At 38.8% G+C, this 16,293-nt stretch overlaps 1 protein-coding gene and 1 long non-coding RNA gene across 16 annotated transcripts in view; one reads left to right on the forward strand and one right to left on the reverse strand.

The window, feature by feature from the left end:
• ZMYND8 (zinc finger MYND-type containing 8) overlaps positions 1-16,293 on the forward strand; it is a 167,879-nt gene that overhangs the window by 25,124 nt on the left and 126,462 nt on the right. For 3 of the 15 annotated variants that reach the window (XR_009763393.1, XM_061631385.1, XM_061631383.1), the window contains exon 3: positions 4,510-4,590. The exons of 6 other annotated variants lie outside the window; for them this stretch is intronic. Coding sequence is in view for 2 of the 9 variants with exons in the window: in XM_061631385.1 (XP_061487369.1) it covers positions 4,510-4,590 (81 nt within the window). In the remaining 7 variants the exon portion in view is untranslated. Of the gene's footprint in view, positions 1-4,509; positions 4,591-7,158; positions 7,219-7,841; positions 8,076-8,332; positions 8,481-9,118; positions 9,143-9,950; positions 9,968-10,565; positions 10,617-10,843; positions 10,869-16,293 lie in introns of those variants that run through there. 6 more of the 15 variants (XR_009763397.1, XR_009763403.1, XR_009763404.1 and 3 more) reach the window with 6 other exon arrangements.
• LOC133387166 (uncharacterized) lies at positions 10,178-14,045 on the reverse strand. Its single transcript, XR_009763408.1, has 3 exons — positions 13,971-14,045; positions 13,510-13,593; positions 10,178-10,461 (listed from the first exon to the last, which is right to left on the reverse strand). It is a non-coding gene; the product is annotated as an uncharacterized LOC133387166 (long non-coding RNA).

Here is a 16,293-nt window from a genome sequence, read left to right on the forward strand (position 1 = left end):
CTAATCCATGTTTGGACATTGCTAATTTTTTATCACAACATTTCCTGTGCAGCAAGGAGTTCCATAGTTCAGCATTCCTCAAGCTAAACACAGACATTTGCTTTGGAGATATTGTGATTCAGCCTCCCCATTTGAGCCAGAATTTGCTAATCCTGAGGCTCAAAGTGGAGTTTTTTTCTTTTATATTTTCTCACCACCACATGCCTCTCAAAGTATTTTTACCTATCTACTACAATTTCTTCTCCAATTCCCCTTTCACACTCAAGTTGTACCTTATTCCTCTCTCCTGCTTCAACCCCCCCCCCAAAAACCCCTGCCAGTTTATTTTATCCTTCCTCTCTGGCCCCTTTACATTCACTTCTTCCAGTGTAACAGGTTTCTACTCTTATACCCTTCCTTCCTATTTCCTTTTTGTTGTTGTTGTTGTTAATCTTTTATTTCATGTTCTAATTTCCTCCAACACCTCCTCTTTCCCTTTCCCCTCAGAAAAGAGAGACCTTCCTTCTCTCCTGCCCCCCTGAACTTCTGTGTCTCCTGGCCACCTTTACTCAGCATGCAAGAGTTGCTGTTGCTGGTACTGGGCCAACCAAAAGGCTTTGTCATAGCTAGAAGGCAGGCAGGCAAGTGTGACATTGGGCAGGCTGTGGCACTGAGGCTCACCTGAACGTAATCCAAGGGCCACTGTTTGAGAAACACTGAGGGAGAGAGAACAGGATGCCATCCTGATCACTGGCATATTGCCTAACAGTACCCTGGCTGCTATAGGCTAGTAAGGCATCGACCCTAAAGGTGATTTGCATAGCTGAAGGTAAGTTGGCATTGTTATTCTATTTACCCATTATTACCCCCTAGTTTACTAGCCTGGATGGTTTCACCTATATATATACCTTTGCTTGCTTTTCAATTCATATGTTTAGAAAACTTGAGCCAGAAGGTAGGCTTTCGGTACTAGCAAAGACTGATTATTCTTTAGCTCATGTTTTGATTCTAATCTCCCTTATGCAAAATTTCTTGTATTCCATTTAGTACCTGACCACCTTCTCTTTTAGTAAAAATAGTATTTCCTACTTGCCTGCCTTATCCTCTAGCATGATGCTAACAAAATAAATAAATTGTGAGCTGCTTCACTGTGGGAGTAAAATATCTCTTGGAAATGATCTTCTTTAGTACTGTTAGTGAAGGCAGACATTTTCTCTATCCAGTTACTTATGAAAGACAGTCTTCTGTCTATCAACACTGGATGCATATTCTTCTCTTGCCCCCCCCTCCCCGGTCCAGAAGCATGTATGCTACTCCAGTCTCCCATTTGGTACAATGAACCATCTGCAACAGCTCTCTGGCCCCTTTGTAGAATGCGTATTTGAGCAGCTCACTTTTTATACATCATTTTTCCGTTTTACATAGCTCATGCTGTCTGTTTTCTTCTAAGCAGCTTCCTTTCTGCCTGAACATGTCTCAGCAATTACTGTTTTTGTGTCTTGTGGAGAGAAAAGTAACCTCTTTTGTCTGTCTCAGGCAGTAGGTGCTTGGGAGAGCTCTTATTTGTGGAGTTGTGGGCCATATGTATAGCATGTGTGGCATTTTCTGGGAACTATTCTTCCTTTTTTCTCTATGATAGGAACTCTCTGAGGCTCTCTGTAAAGAGGAGGAGAAGAACGGAAAACGAGATATTTTTCAACCTTTCCACTGGCTTGTGGTTGTTTTTTAACTCTTCTATTCTCCCACATCCTTCTGTTTCTTTCTAGACTTTGTGTTCATCATTTTCAACCCTCACTTCACCTTTCACTACTTGGGTTCTTCAGAGTGCTGCTGATTAACATCTCTGACTTTAGCCTTCTGTTCCTTCCTTCCTTCCTGTCTTTCCCATTTCATTGTTGTTGTTTTTCTACCCCCTCCCCCCAATAGCCACACCTCAAGAAAAGCAATTGCCTAAGCTTGCAGTAAGCCATGCATTTTAATTGCCTTTTATTACAGGATAAGAGACTTCATTCACTGATTACAGCAGGGGTTTCTTTCAGTTGCCTTAGCTTGAAACTTGACAACCTTGCTTGCTTTCAACAACATATATTGTTCCAATAAGATAGAACTTACTCATTCTTTTGGGTCTTACCATGCAAGATCATTCCAAATGAGGAAGATCAAGCTCCAGCATTTCTTCCTTTTACTAATTTAAAATACTTGAAGAACATGTTTATCATAGTGAGATAAATCTGCACTTTGCTTCTATGAATTCAAAACAATATGAGCTACCTGAGAGGTGTCCCCAATTAGTCTCTGCTTTTACTGACACTTAAAAGCCCTTTGCTTTAGCTCAGTAAAGCATTTTGTTGTTTTAGAAGAGCAGAACTTGAGGCCTCATCTAGATATTGCTGCTATTAAATTACCAGCTGATATGTGACCAAATCCTCTCTCCAGAGACTGAAAGTGTCAGTTTGGCTATGTGCCCAGCCACCATCAGTGCCATTGCAGTCCCAGAGCCAGGACGTCTTTCCCACAGAGAATCAAACTGTATGCCAGTTGTATTTGTTTGGGAATGTTCTTGATATCAATAACACTGAAGCAGAGCCAGTGAGATTAAGCCACTTGAGTAGCCTCCATAGTGGACTCTCTCTCTCTCTCGGCTTCAGAATCATTAGGACTTGAAAGTTCCAAAAGTGAATAAAAGTTACATGTGCAATTTTCAAAATAGTCCTCTGTATTAGATAGGACAGTGCACTCAGTTTGCTGGGGCAAAAGTGTTGGAACATGTATCAAGTCAAGTGCAAATTAAAAGTCTGCTTAAAGTTCAGAAATCACAGAACAAATTCAAGGTATATAAAGCCACCTGAAAAGGATTGACCTGTTGAATTTCTGCCTGCCATATAACTGTTAAATGTACAAGAACCCTGTTCCCCCCCAATGCCAATCCTAAACCAAAGCCTTGCCTGCCATCTTGTACCCACTCTCACCTGGAGGTAAGCAAACGTGTATACTACTGTACCGTAAGTTAACTATACAGTGAATTCTTTTATCCCTGGTCTTAGTTCCTGCACAGCAGAAAATATGCCTAAGCCTCTCTGCAGTTTTCACATTTACCTTTTGGAAAGATGATTTTTTTACATTCACCCCACTTATTGTATAGTAGTATTCACAGAAAATAATGTCTAGGCACTACCTCGTCTCAAGTGAATGCAGCACAGGAAAGATGCATTGTGATTGCTAGGGGGGAAAAGGGCAAAGCATGGAGATTCCAAGGACAAGAAAAAAAGGCAGAAGCATGAAAGGTGCACTAAAAGGGAGAGGAAAGCATCAGGACCCTTTAGGACCCTGGGGATTCCTGTTGTCTGATGTCTAAACACTTGTCAATCATATCTCTGACTTCACTCATTGACTAGTAACACTGATAGGCAGAAGCAGCCAAGCAATTTCACAGAAATTGCTAAGGTCATCTGTACATTTTGCTCCATAACTTGATTTCTAGGAGGGCTGGAGACTTACTTTTTTTAAAAAAAGCTCAGATTCTGGGCTACCTGCTGGGGCACCACTGAAGGCCTCTCTAGGTGCCCTAATATAGATGAACATGGCTTCTGCAAGGGTAGGTCCTGTCTCAATAAGCTTTTCGAGCTCTTTGTGTGTGTCAGCAAGCTATGGATAGAGGTGATCCAGTTGACATTGTGTACCTAGACTTTTAGAAAGCTTTTGACAAATTACCTCACCAAAGACTCCTGAGGAAACTTAGCTGTCATAGAATAGGAGGAGAGGTTCTCTTGTGGATCAGGAGCTGGTAAAGAAACAGGAAGTAGAAAATAGGAATAAATTTCTACCAATAGAGAGTTATAAAAAGTGGAGTCCCCCAAGGGATCTGTGGTTATAAATTAGAATTAAGGGTGAATAGTGCGGTAGCCAGGCTTGCTGAGGATACAAAATTGTTTAAGGTGGCTTAAACAAAAAGAGATTATGAATCGCTCTAAAACGATCTTTCCAAACTACGTGAATGGGCAGTAAAATGGCAAATGCAATAAAGTGTAAGCAAGTGTAGAGTGATACACATTGGGGCAAAAAATCCTAATTTCACGGATATGCTCATGGGGCCTGAACTGGTGATCACTGACCCAAGAATGATACCTTGGGGTCATAGTGGATAGCTCAATGGAAATGTCGACCCAGAGTGCGGCAGATGGAAAAAGGCAAATTCCATGCTAGGAATCTTTAGGAAAAGAATTGAAAATAAAATGGTCAATATTGTGTTGCTGTTATACAAATCTATGGTGCAACCACAGTTGTGTATTGTGTACAGTTCTGGTTGCCTTGCCTCATATTCTAGAGGTGGAAAGGGTTGAGAAAAGGGCAACCAACATGATCAAGGGGATATGAAGCAACTCCTCTCTGAGGAGAGTTTACTGTGTTTGAGGCTTTTTAGTTTATAGAAAAAGTAAGTAGGAGGGGACATGACAGAAGTGTGTAAAAATTATGCATGGTGTGCAGAAAGTGGATAGAGAATAGTCTTATCTCCTTTTCTCATTATACTAGAACTCAAGGACATCCAGTGAAAATAAATGTTGGAAGATTCACAGAGTGCTTGGAAAAATACGAAATTTGCTCTCTCAAGAGGTAGTGATGATTACCAACTTGGATGGCTTTAAAAGAGAATTAGACAAATTCATAGAGGAGAAGGTTATCAATGGTTACTAGCCATGATTCTACCTCCACTGTTGGAGGCAATGTGCCTCTGAATGCCAGTTGCTAGGACTCGCAGGTGGGGAGAGTGTTGTTGCATACAGGTTCTGCTTGTGGGCTTCCTACGGGCATCCAGTTGGCTACTGTGAGAACAGAGTGTTGAACTAAATGGACCTTTCACCTGATCCGGCAGGCTCTTCTTATGCTCTTAATAGACTTTACATACTTAAGAGATTAAAAAAAAAAGAGGCAGTGTTCCAGAACACTATAACATTTCTAGCTGTCTGACATGGTTTATTAGATTATAGGTTGATCTAAAAACCATTGGAAACAGATAATTATCAGAATTCAGATCAAGTGCATGGCCTGGTCTTACTATTCAGTAGTTTCTGCTACTGATTAATATCTCATTTGTGAACAACACTGCCTGGCAATTCCTTCTATTGCTTTACATTTGTAATTGGAACACAGATTTCTGTACACTTAGATCAAGGGTAACCAACATGGTGCCTCCAGATATTGCTGACCTAACACTCCCACATCCCTGACCATTGGCCATGCTGGGAGTTGGGTCCAGCCACATTTGGAGGGCACCATGTTGGCTACTATGTTTCTTTTAGATAGAAACCTGCACAGAAGGGTTTGAATTTCTAAGTTTATTTTTTTATTTTAGGAAACTTCTATTTCGCTCCTCAGACAGTAGACAAACAATAGATTTGCTATCCATTTCCAGCTCCTTTTTGCTGCTAAAATCGGTCCTGGGTGTACTTTTCATTGTAGAATTTACTCAGAAGTAGACCTACTTCTAATATAGCCTCACTTGCACAGTAGTAAACAGTGTCCCCAAGTTTTAGCCACTTAAAATTCTACAGTTTTCTTTCTGTGTACACACAAACACAAAAATATCCATGGGGGAAAAATTCCCATGAAATCTATTGACTTACCTTTGGGGGGGGTGCTTCTTTGCCCCAGCCAATGTTAATGAATTTGGGTTAAAAAATGACCCATGTGGTTTTTCAATTAAATACCAACCCAGGGAAGCAGATTGATGCCCTTCTGACACAACAGCACACATGGCTTTTTTTTTTTACCACCCTGAAACATATTGGAATTTGGCTTGGGTAAAAAAATGTCTCAGAAGGTTAAGTGGCCCGTACATTTCCCCTTTATTATATTATTTGCTTCCTGCTGCATTTTGAAAATGGACTAAAACTATGAAGATACATTTTGAGTTTTACTGCTCACTGTCTGTGGCTTCCATCTAGCAGAAACTGTAGAATGTATAAGAAGTGACCATTTAACTTAGTTCACTGGTATAGCCTGAAAAATAGCTTTGGCATAACATGCATCTTCTTAGTGGCATAAGAAATTGAGTTTCCCTGTGAAGTGTGAAGATTATTGTTATCTCAGGAAAATGTAACCACAGTTGAGGCACTAGGATTATTTCTTTGCATTGGATTATACATGTGTGACTGGAATGTAATTCACAGTCAAAAGGGATGTCTGTGCATCCTAGTTTGATTCCATCTTTTGGTGCTGTGATTGGGTGGGAGATGATTGTAACCATCTTTCGTTTGATGTGATTATTCAACCGATATGTTTTAGAAGGCCAGTTAAGCAGCCAAATTAAATCTCATTTCAAATCACAGACTGCTATTGTTTGTTTGTGTACCTCCTTACTTATGGGACCCCCTCCATTAGCATTGTAATGATAACTGGCATTCAGTTATATTATTTTTCAACTCACATTTTTTGTTTGGGGATTGTTTGTTCATATACAAGGATGTTGACTATTTTGTTACTGTGCCATTCTCGTCATATCCATGTTGTTGTACACAATTATTTGTAGGTGCAGCTAAGATCTTTTTCTTTTTCAACTTCCTTATGTGTAAATAAAGAAAAAGATCAACATAAGTGTAAGCATTTCATGGAAGATCTGTGTGAAAATGTGTTCTTTGACATGACATCTAAAACTGTTTTTCTTCCCTCCCCCCCCCCCGACATAGCTACATATCTTAAGGCCTGTGTTAGCAAAACTGAAACACAGGCTATTTTAGAGAATGAAAGCAGTTTTTTTAAATAGGAGTGCTTAAGAACTGGCTCCAAATCAGACTGGCTAATTTTGGCTGTGGTCCTGTACAGGGTTACCTAGGAATAAAATACCATTGATATCAATGGGGCTTACTTCTGAGTAGGCATATATAGGATTGTACTGTTAATGAATTATGTTCTAAAATAACCTTTAAAAATGTGTTCCCTTTTTTTAGAGACCTAGTTTAAATAAGGACTGCACATGAAATGTTTCTAACTTCAGACTGCTCTCCCATTGTTCCTCCCTGTTCTGAAAGCAGCTCTGGTATTTTTCCACACACTGATACTCAACTCTTCACAAGGCCTGCATCATAAAAAGCGCCGAATGTGATAGGGTTAATGGACAGGAAGCTGCAGCTGCAACAGACTAATAGGCAAGTCAGATTTTTGTTTAACTGACAACTTTTGAAGGCCTTAGGGATGAGGGAAGGGCAGTTTGTGAAAACAGCATACAGCACAGTACTGAAAAACGTAGCTATTTTCTGCATCCTTTATATTTAATTAAGAAAGGGCAATTGTGAGTGATTAGGAAATCAGTATCCTGCTGTATAATCCAACTTTTGTTGTGTACTGCAATATGTTGGGTAAAAATCCAGGATGTGCGTTTTTACAGCTCACAAAAACCGTGTGTGTGTGTGTGTGTGTGTGTGTGTGTGTGAGAGAGAGAGAGAGAGAGAGAGAGAGTCATATTTGCTTTTTGAGCTGTGTAGATATTATATAACAGATGAACAGTGGTAGCCTAGATCCTCTAGGATGTTTGTGTGCCTTACTGTGCGTATGTCTGACTGCGTATGCTGCTTCAAGATGATTCCCCCCCCCTTTATGTAGTGTGCCTTTCACAGTGTATTTCAGAATGGCTGCTTTCTTTGTAGCAAGCACAGCTTTTGTAACCTGGGGAAACCTCCATGTTTAGAAAACCTCAAGCAGAAGCAACAGATGTGGTTTGAGAAATGCTTTATTTAGACTGGCACGTAGAGTTCACTTTATTCTACTTGAAAATCTGCTTTCTGCAAGGAGTTTGTATGTGTGTAGCTCTCCTTTTAAGTTTCTTTTGCTGAAACAGGCCTAGTTTAGCCTGTCTTCTCTGTACACAGGATGGCTCCTGCTTGCCAGAGCTGCACAAAGATAATCGCTCAGGAAGTGTTTCAGCCAATCCCCTGAAGCTTTACATTCAGATTTTCCAAAGTAGCCAATCCAGGATTAGCTTTTATTAGGAAGACAGATCATCAAGCTGAAGTGCCAAGCCCTTTCTGTCTGAGTACTGAGAGCCTGTCCTCCATGTTTTATAAGTATTGACATAACACTGTGTTAACAATGCATCCACAGAGGTAAGCTTTACTTTTTTACATTTTTTTCTCTAAAACCTATGAGTTGTGGCTTAACAGTGTGATTCTCTGTGATTTGTCGCGCAAAACTCACCCCACAGCACTTTATTAAGTTGGAAATGTTTAAATTTGCTTTCTTAGGTCACATGGTTTAGTAGCCATTAGCCATAGCTTTATTTTGCAGACTAGCAAAACGTTTGCATACATACTTCTTCACAAGGAGATGGTGTTTTTTAGAGTTTGTCAAGATACTGTTCTTCCAAAGCAGCTTTCTGTGTCTGAGCAGTTTGCCTGCACTATTGTCTGCTGTGTCACATGCCTGCTGAAGAGAAAATGGAAGCTAGGGAGCAGATGCATTTAACTGCCCTACAGGGAGACAAGCAGGCATAATGGCAGACAGCAGAACAGGCAAGTTTACCTTTTCAAACAGTGAAAAGAAGAGCTAAGCTAAGTTATCCCTGATAAAATATGGGATTTTTAGCAACCTAGACCACAGAAAATAGTGCTAATGGTGGGTTGTAGATGCTGGGCCTAAGTGGTGGAGTGCTATTGCATCATGATTTTTGTGCAGTTTTGCCTTAACTTAAGATGGATATTTAACTCTCTTTTTTAACAGGATCCATAGATGCAGTGTCTGTATTTTCCTGGAGAATATATAGCTTACAAGCTGTGTCTTTAAAAATGACTTTGTTATTGTAGGTTTTATAAACAGTTAAGGTCTAGGTCTGAAACCTTCAGGCATAGCTATGTATCTCTTCCAGTACCTTACCTGTTTAAAGACTATTTGTTTTTGAACTATTACCTATCTTTTCTTTAGTACAAATAAAACTAATTGACAACTGTGCTTTTCTGCAAAATATCAGGCACAGTTCTCAGAGTTGGAGTGATATAAAATCATGTGTGGTTCATGGGAGTATTACATGTTCATTTTTCCTCCTTTTTGGGCTTTTCTGGTTTTTGGCATGATGCTGCGTAATTATTTCAAAAATTTCCTTTTGGTCAAATCCCAAATCTGCCAGTTTCTTGTATCCTATTTACTGGGGAAATTGAGATGGTTGCTGGAACACTTGGTAAGTAAACTTGTATGCTATTCTCTGATCATTTTAAATAGTTCTCAATCTTTTGCTTTTGACAGGGCAAAGTTAATCCAGCCAGTGAATTTCTGTTGATAGCTAATTAAGTAAAACTAAATATTGTTGTCTGTTCAAAATTCTGTTCATTCAGTGTGCTTTTCACAACCTTCTGCCACATTTGAAATGTATACTTCCTGTTTTCCCCTGAAAACAAAATTTTGCTTACTCTTTGTTCCTAGATCCCCATAATAATGCATTTGCAGGTTAAAGCTCAATTCAGACTTTCCTCAGGCTTTTGAAGTGTGATGAATGTGCTAGTTCTCAGCAAAGTAATCTTACTATACTGTTACAAGGCTATTCAGTAACCCTATGCTTTTTTAAAATCCTATGCTATATCATCTAGCATACAATTCTGGTTTTAGAACCACTTTTGAGTAATTTGTGCTTTTAAAATAATGTAGAACTGAGGCATTTTGTATGCATGTCTCAACAAGCAGCTTTTCAGTGGGCATTTTCTCACAGCATTACAGATACTCTGTTGTGTGTTCATTTTGTGCACAGTTCAGTAGCAGTCCAGTTCATAATCTAATACAAATGTGTCTCGAGAAAGAATACCTTGTCACCATTTGTGCAGGGGCCTCATGGAGATGATAAACTGCTATCTAGTATCCTTTTTACTGTGGTTTTGACCTTAATCAACCTCTATTACTTGTTGTAAAGTAAATGCTCCAAAGTATGCACCATTGAAAATACTTAATTCAGATTATTCTCTCTCTCCTTCGTCGCCTCCTCCCTTCAAAATAAGATGACATTCATTACCAGGTTTTTATGCTATTTTAGAACTTACTACCAATATACCATAAGATATTGCTGAGCAATAAGTTTTAGTTCAGTGGCTGTCAAAATTGTGCATAGACATATTTTCCTTGTAGCAGTTTATTGTACATTAGCAGCTGGGTGTGGAATCTTAACATTACACAATATTATCTTATGAAGAAGCAGGAGAAAATGAGCTGTACTCAGAATGCTTGAATTAAAATGGCTCCCCTAGGTTTTGTTGAAGAAGGATGTGTCTCAAATCTGCACCTCCAGAGGTATTGTTGGCAGGGGGAAACATATTTGCATGGGCTACCCTTGTGCATATAATGAAACACAGCATCACAAGTCCCCTGAAGTTCACCTTTTTAAATTGTTCAGATGCTAATTTCTTCATAGTTCACAAAATATAAATGTCTGCATTGCAGCAAGATGTCTGAGGCAAGGAGAAACAGCAGTGTTGTTTCCAGATCAGCCCAATCATGCTGCTCTGTGAGAGCCTGAGCCAATAGAAACAGAGGATAGGTTAGAGATTGGCAAATACTGTAGCAAGGCTGAGAGAGGCCTTCTGGAAATTTCTCCCATCTTTGTTCCATCTGAGTAAAGCAAATTCAGCCAACCTGAGGAATTCTATATTTTTTAATGCTTTTGCAAGGTATGAGATGAGTCACTTTTATGCATGGCATGCATAGAAGCACAGTATACTCTTCTCCCCCCCCCCCGTTTTAAGCCTGATGATGTTTGTCGTCTTTAAACAACAGAGGGTGGGTGGATGAATGCTTAATCTTTTTGCCCAGACAGAACTGCGTCTTGCAAATGTTGGTGTTGAATGTCGTTTCTCTGAAGCAACATAGTTGAGATGTGTTCTTCTGATCGAAAACAACACGTTTGGCATAAAGACTTAATGGTATAATTCCTGTTCAAATATTTTAGCAACTGCAGACTTTTTTAAATTTGCCAATATGAATATAATTCTCCACGATTATTTAGACATCATTTGTTAGTATTGTAATTGACTCTGCAAAGAAGTAGCATAGAAAAACAAAGTGTTCTGGTTTATAAAATAGAATGAAAACATTAGCTTTTTTGAAAAACCGCATGCCTTTCATTCTGAGTAGCAGGACTATTTTAGTTGTGAGTTAAATGGAACTGGATAAGCTTATTGACAGCATTTAGCATTGCTAGAAAAAGAAAGGGTGCAATGTGTAAAGTGACCCCAAACAAAATGAAAATCCCTTCTCCCTCAGCACCTGTTTTGTTGACTTTGGGAGGACCATATGCAAATTGGTCCCTTGATTTTCCAACACAAGGATTATCATTTGTAAATTTAGCATTGGTATATATGAACTTCTCTGTATAATGGCCACTCTCCCCCTATCTCATTCAATAAAGCAGCCATTTTTGTTTTACACCTGGCAAGAAATAAAAGAAATTCAATCTCCCCTAAGACAGGTGTTACTTTGTAGTAATCAGCTCTGGAGTGATAAGTCTCAGTGCCAGCTATGCCCCAGATTCTGTTGAGCCAAGAGTATCAAGTTAAAGAGCCCCAGATGGCATCTTGGCATTTTGGGAGCTGTGCTTATACCAACTTCTCAGGGTAGCAACACAAAATATGTTCGCTAGGCCATCTCAGGTTGGGCTTTTGAAACCTATTGTTAAACACCAGGGTCCCAAAGTATTATATCTTCCCCAGAATGTGCTACATATGAGCTAAGGTTTATACACATTGCTACAATCAGACCTGTTTTTTTTCCCTTTCAGTGATAACAATTTGTTGCCAGAGCCCATGGCATTTATGTATCCATTGAGAGATTTAAAGCATGATTTAAAAAAAACCTGTATCCTGATGTAATATTGACAGTACTAACATAGTGTTGGTTGCACAGAAAAAAATATTTTCAGCTGTGTTTCCATATTTTGGAGGTGTGCAGCCAGAATTGGTTTAAGCATGTCAGCCTCTCCATGGGACTGATGTGTTAGTATTACAATATAAGAATCCTATTTATGTCACATACGTCTTACCTAAACAGTTGCTTGCCAGACCTTGAATTATGTGAACATTATTAATACTTTCTCATGCCTTTCAGAAAAAAGCACATTAAACATGAATGTGTGCATCTAGATTTAAACTCCTTATTGTCAGCTTAGTGTTTTTATTTAATCTTAATGCACATTAGGCTTTTTGCAGGATAATTGAGGACCCAGTGTTAGTTCTTGCACATTCAAACTGAAGTCACCATCTAAAATGGAAGGATTTCCTTAGTAACCTGTGACTTCACGAAGCTCCCTGTCTTGTACATTTTGGTTGAACATTAGGTTGTCAGATATCAATGTGTCATCTTTTACAATTTTTCTGCTACTTAGATGATTGCTTTGAAAATAGTACTGCTGTTTAAACAAGGGACCTGGTTATTGAATAAATTGCTACCATTGTAGCTTCAGTATAGGAATGAGGCAATGCAGTGCTACCAGACGCCATTTTAAGAATCCCTGCATAAATAGCATAGCTACCGATGAGTAAGAGACTGTTATAGGTGAGTGCTTATACACAGATGCTATTTATTCAGTAATGGCATGCAAAATATTATCTCCAATTTTTTTATTAAATGCAATTTCTGGACAGTTTATGCTTGCTGCTCATAGTCTGGGAGCAGCAGTAATTATTTTGAAGATAATATTGCATTTTAGTGTTTATGATGTTAAAACATTGTTTTTCATTTAAACAAAATAGCTTCCAGAAATATATGGTGCTTGAGATTAACTTAAATATAGTAATTCCATAATTGAGGATATTATGTATGTGGGCAATATCTTCTAGGTAGTTTTCCATATCAGATTTCCTGGTTAAATGTCAAGGTGCATTAGTTCATCTACAACTTTCAATTGCCTTCTAGTTAACCTAGGTTAAGAGACTATGTAGATGTTTCTACATTCATACGTTTTTTAAGATTAAAGGTACAGTAAAGGAATGGTCTTCTCTGAAGAATATATTTTACTTGTAGGAACTACGGTGCTTTATGGAGACTAATGGGGAATATGATTCTTTTTTTAGTCATGAAAAAGATAGATATGCTGCAAACTCACTAGGTAGGTTTGTGCTCATTTATAACACTCCTTTTATCCTTGCATCTCCCAGCTTTCCTGTAAAAAGGGGGGGGGGAACCTCCATTTACAAATCTTTTGTCACACAAGTTAAAAAGTATGTGAAGAACAAATTAGTTTTATTTTAATTTTCGGGACTTCCTTGAGTGTGTGCTAACTAAACCTGATGAATTCAGTGGCTAATATAAATTCTAGTGAATTCATGATGTAGCTGGCAAAGATTTGAAGCTCTCTCTTAAATCTGTTTTCCTAAGAAAATATGTCACTTTCAGAATATTTTTGTTGTGGTGGTATTCGAAACCTTGAAAGTACACCACTGTTATTTGTGGTAAATAGTCCCAGACTAATCTTCTTAAATATACATTAAAAGGCAAGAAATAGCAGATAACTCAAATGAGCTGGATGAATAGTTGGTAAATATGGTAGGAAAGATGTTGTGCACTTACCCCTCAATTTTTTACTGGTTTTCTTAAACATTTTCTTTAATGTTTTCTTTCTGGTTACATTTCCCTTGATGCCACAGTGCATCCCTGTTTAAAAAAAGAAAGAAGAAAAGGAAAGGAGGAGTATGAGGAAGAAAATCCACTGCAAATATACTGAATTGCAGCTCTTTGGGAAATGATTTCTTTTGAATTATTGTCTCTTTAAATCTTTTATGAGGGGAGAAAGTTGCTGGTAAGATGACTGAGGCATTGTGTTTAAATAACCTGAAAACAATTCTTATAAGAGATAGAGGGCAAAACTTGAAGATCCATCAGTTCTGAAAAAGGTTGACATAAGCTCAATGTAAATTTCCTGTGTGTAGTTTCTGAAGCCTTACCCATCTCCTCCCTTTAGTTTTGGTGTCTGCATGACTCTCTGTGTGCTACAGAAGTCTAAACAGTGCAAAATAAAGTAGCTGAATTACCTCTGAAACTTCAGTAATGCAATTGCATTTCTCTGCTGTTTTCTGACATTCTAAAATGTCATCAGAGTTCTTTTCCTCCCCTTTTGCAATGTCTACATTCCAGAGAAAGAGTCACATTTGCACACGGGGGGGGGGGCTTCCAGTTGTCAACTACAAACAGGATATAAGATTTATATGCCTGTGGAGTTCTACCTATCATACATGGGAACCCAACACATGTGACAGATTCTAGATTTAAGCCTTTATTTTTAAATAGAAATATAGGAAGCTATCTTTTACAGAGATAAACCACTGGTCCATCTAGCTCATTGGTCCATCTAGCTCAGTATTATCTGCACTGACTTGCAGCAACTTTCCAGAGTTTCTGACAAGAGTCTTTGCCTGCTGTAACTGGAGATGCTGGGAATTAAAGTTGGGACCTTTTCTGTGCAAGTATACATTCTACCACTAAACTATCCCCCCTCCCTAGATATTTAGGATCTGGGAAGTTTACATAATTTAGAAGAGTTAATTGCATAAACTATCAGTAAAAATCAGAAGGGAGTGCTGTTCTCTCTCTATATACAAAACTTCACTCCTATAATCCCATTTAAGGAGTGGAACCAGTATATGTTTACAGCAGTCAGATAATGCAGGTATATTTTAGCCTCATAATGCAAAAACTTTGTGAAATGTAGTAAACGTGGATCTGTATAAGGTTTGGTTGATCTTGGGATCGTGAGAGAGTAGTTACTGGGATAAATTATTTTTAATATATAACAGGGATATGTGAAACAAAAACTATGGTCCTATGTTCATCCTTAATCTGTTTACAAAAAAGTTTTATGTTTTGAATGTAAAGAACTACCACTAAAAAGAGTTAAAAGGTGTCTTGCACAATTTTAGAAATCTTATTTTCATATTTGTGGGACATTGGAAAACTGAGTGTTCCATCACACAGTAGAGAAGGCAGAAATAATTTACTGTATCTATTTCTGTCATGGCTGCAAAGAGAATTATACAGCCAGGAGAGTGGCTGTATACTATAGTCAGCGGGGATTTTTCACATTCCGCAATGTTAAATGGAAAATACCCCCCATGCCATTCTGAGGCTTCCCATAAGCTCATTTCAAAACTAATCCTTACAAAACTTACAGTTCTGAACTCAGAAACGCTTGCTTAACAACCCTGTCAATTTTCATGGCGATACACAAAACAGTCAGAGAGAATCGAGAGTTCAAAGTCTAAAAAGAGAGAAAAAAACTTCGAGCCCTTTTGGACTTTTTTTCTGCGAGTTCTCATAATCTGTTGAAATTCATGAAAAATCAGCCATGTTCACAGAGTACCTGTAATCCTAATACTGACCTTGCCCCATACTCTGACCTTCATCTACTGCAGTTTAAAAGTTAAAAAAAGGCCTGGCTGATTTTTAATTAGTTTAAGAAATTTTGGCTGGAAGCCTATTATAACGCGGAGCATGCTCAGTAAGGACCAACTGTCAGAGTTCTAAAAGCCTCACAACTGCTAGGCTTGGCTAATCAGAGGGCCACACCCACACCAGACTTGATTTCACTTGAGACAGTCACAGCTTCCCTCAAAGAATCCTGGGAAGTGTAGTTTGTGAAGGGTGCTGAGAGGAGACTCCTATTCCCCTGAGAGAATGGTTTAACAGTCAGCCACTCTGATTAAAGGTCTGTGAGAGAAACAGGGTGTCTCCTAGCAACTCTCAGCACCCTTCACTAACTACACTTCCCACGATTCTTTGAGAGAAGCCATGATTGGCTTTGAGCCATAGCTTTGAGAGAAGCCATGGTAAATTGTTTTAAATTGATTTTAAAAGATGTGTTTTTAAATTTGTATATTTGTATATAGCTTCGGCTATGGGGCGGTATATAAATACACTAAATAAATAGATAAATAAATAATGATTGTCCAAAGTGTAATAGAGGCCTGGTGTGGATGTGGCCAGGGACAGCTTTGTTTTAAATTTGGGTGGGAAGTAGGGTTGCCAGGTTCAGGGCCTGAGACTGATCCTGTATCTTTAGGAGAAGAGAAAGCCAAGTGCCGGTGTTCTTGCAACATTGTAATGGGAAAAACCACAAGGTAGAATTGTCCCTTCCCCCTGCCCAACTGTGAAAGATACAGAAGACGTCTTGGTTGGCAGGCCCAGCCTGGTCAGTTTTACCTATCCTAATCATGATTGCATAGGAGTATATCCAATTCAACTCAATAATCATACAAATGATCAGACCTGCCTTTTCCCTCCTTCCCCTTTCCTCTCCCTTTCTCCTCCCCTGCCCTCTTCCTTCTTCTGCCTCTCCTGCCCACTCCATCCCTCCATCCC

This window comes from Rhineura floridana, chromosome 6 (genome assembly GCF_030035675.1).
Source record: "Rhineura floridana isolate rRhiFlo1 chromosome 6, rRhiFlo1.hap2, whole genome shotgun sequence".
NCBI lineage: Eukaryota > Metazoa > Chordata > Lepidosauria > Squamata > Rhineuridae > Rhineura > Rhineura floridana.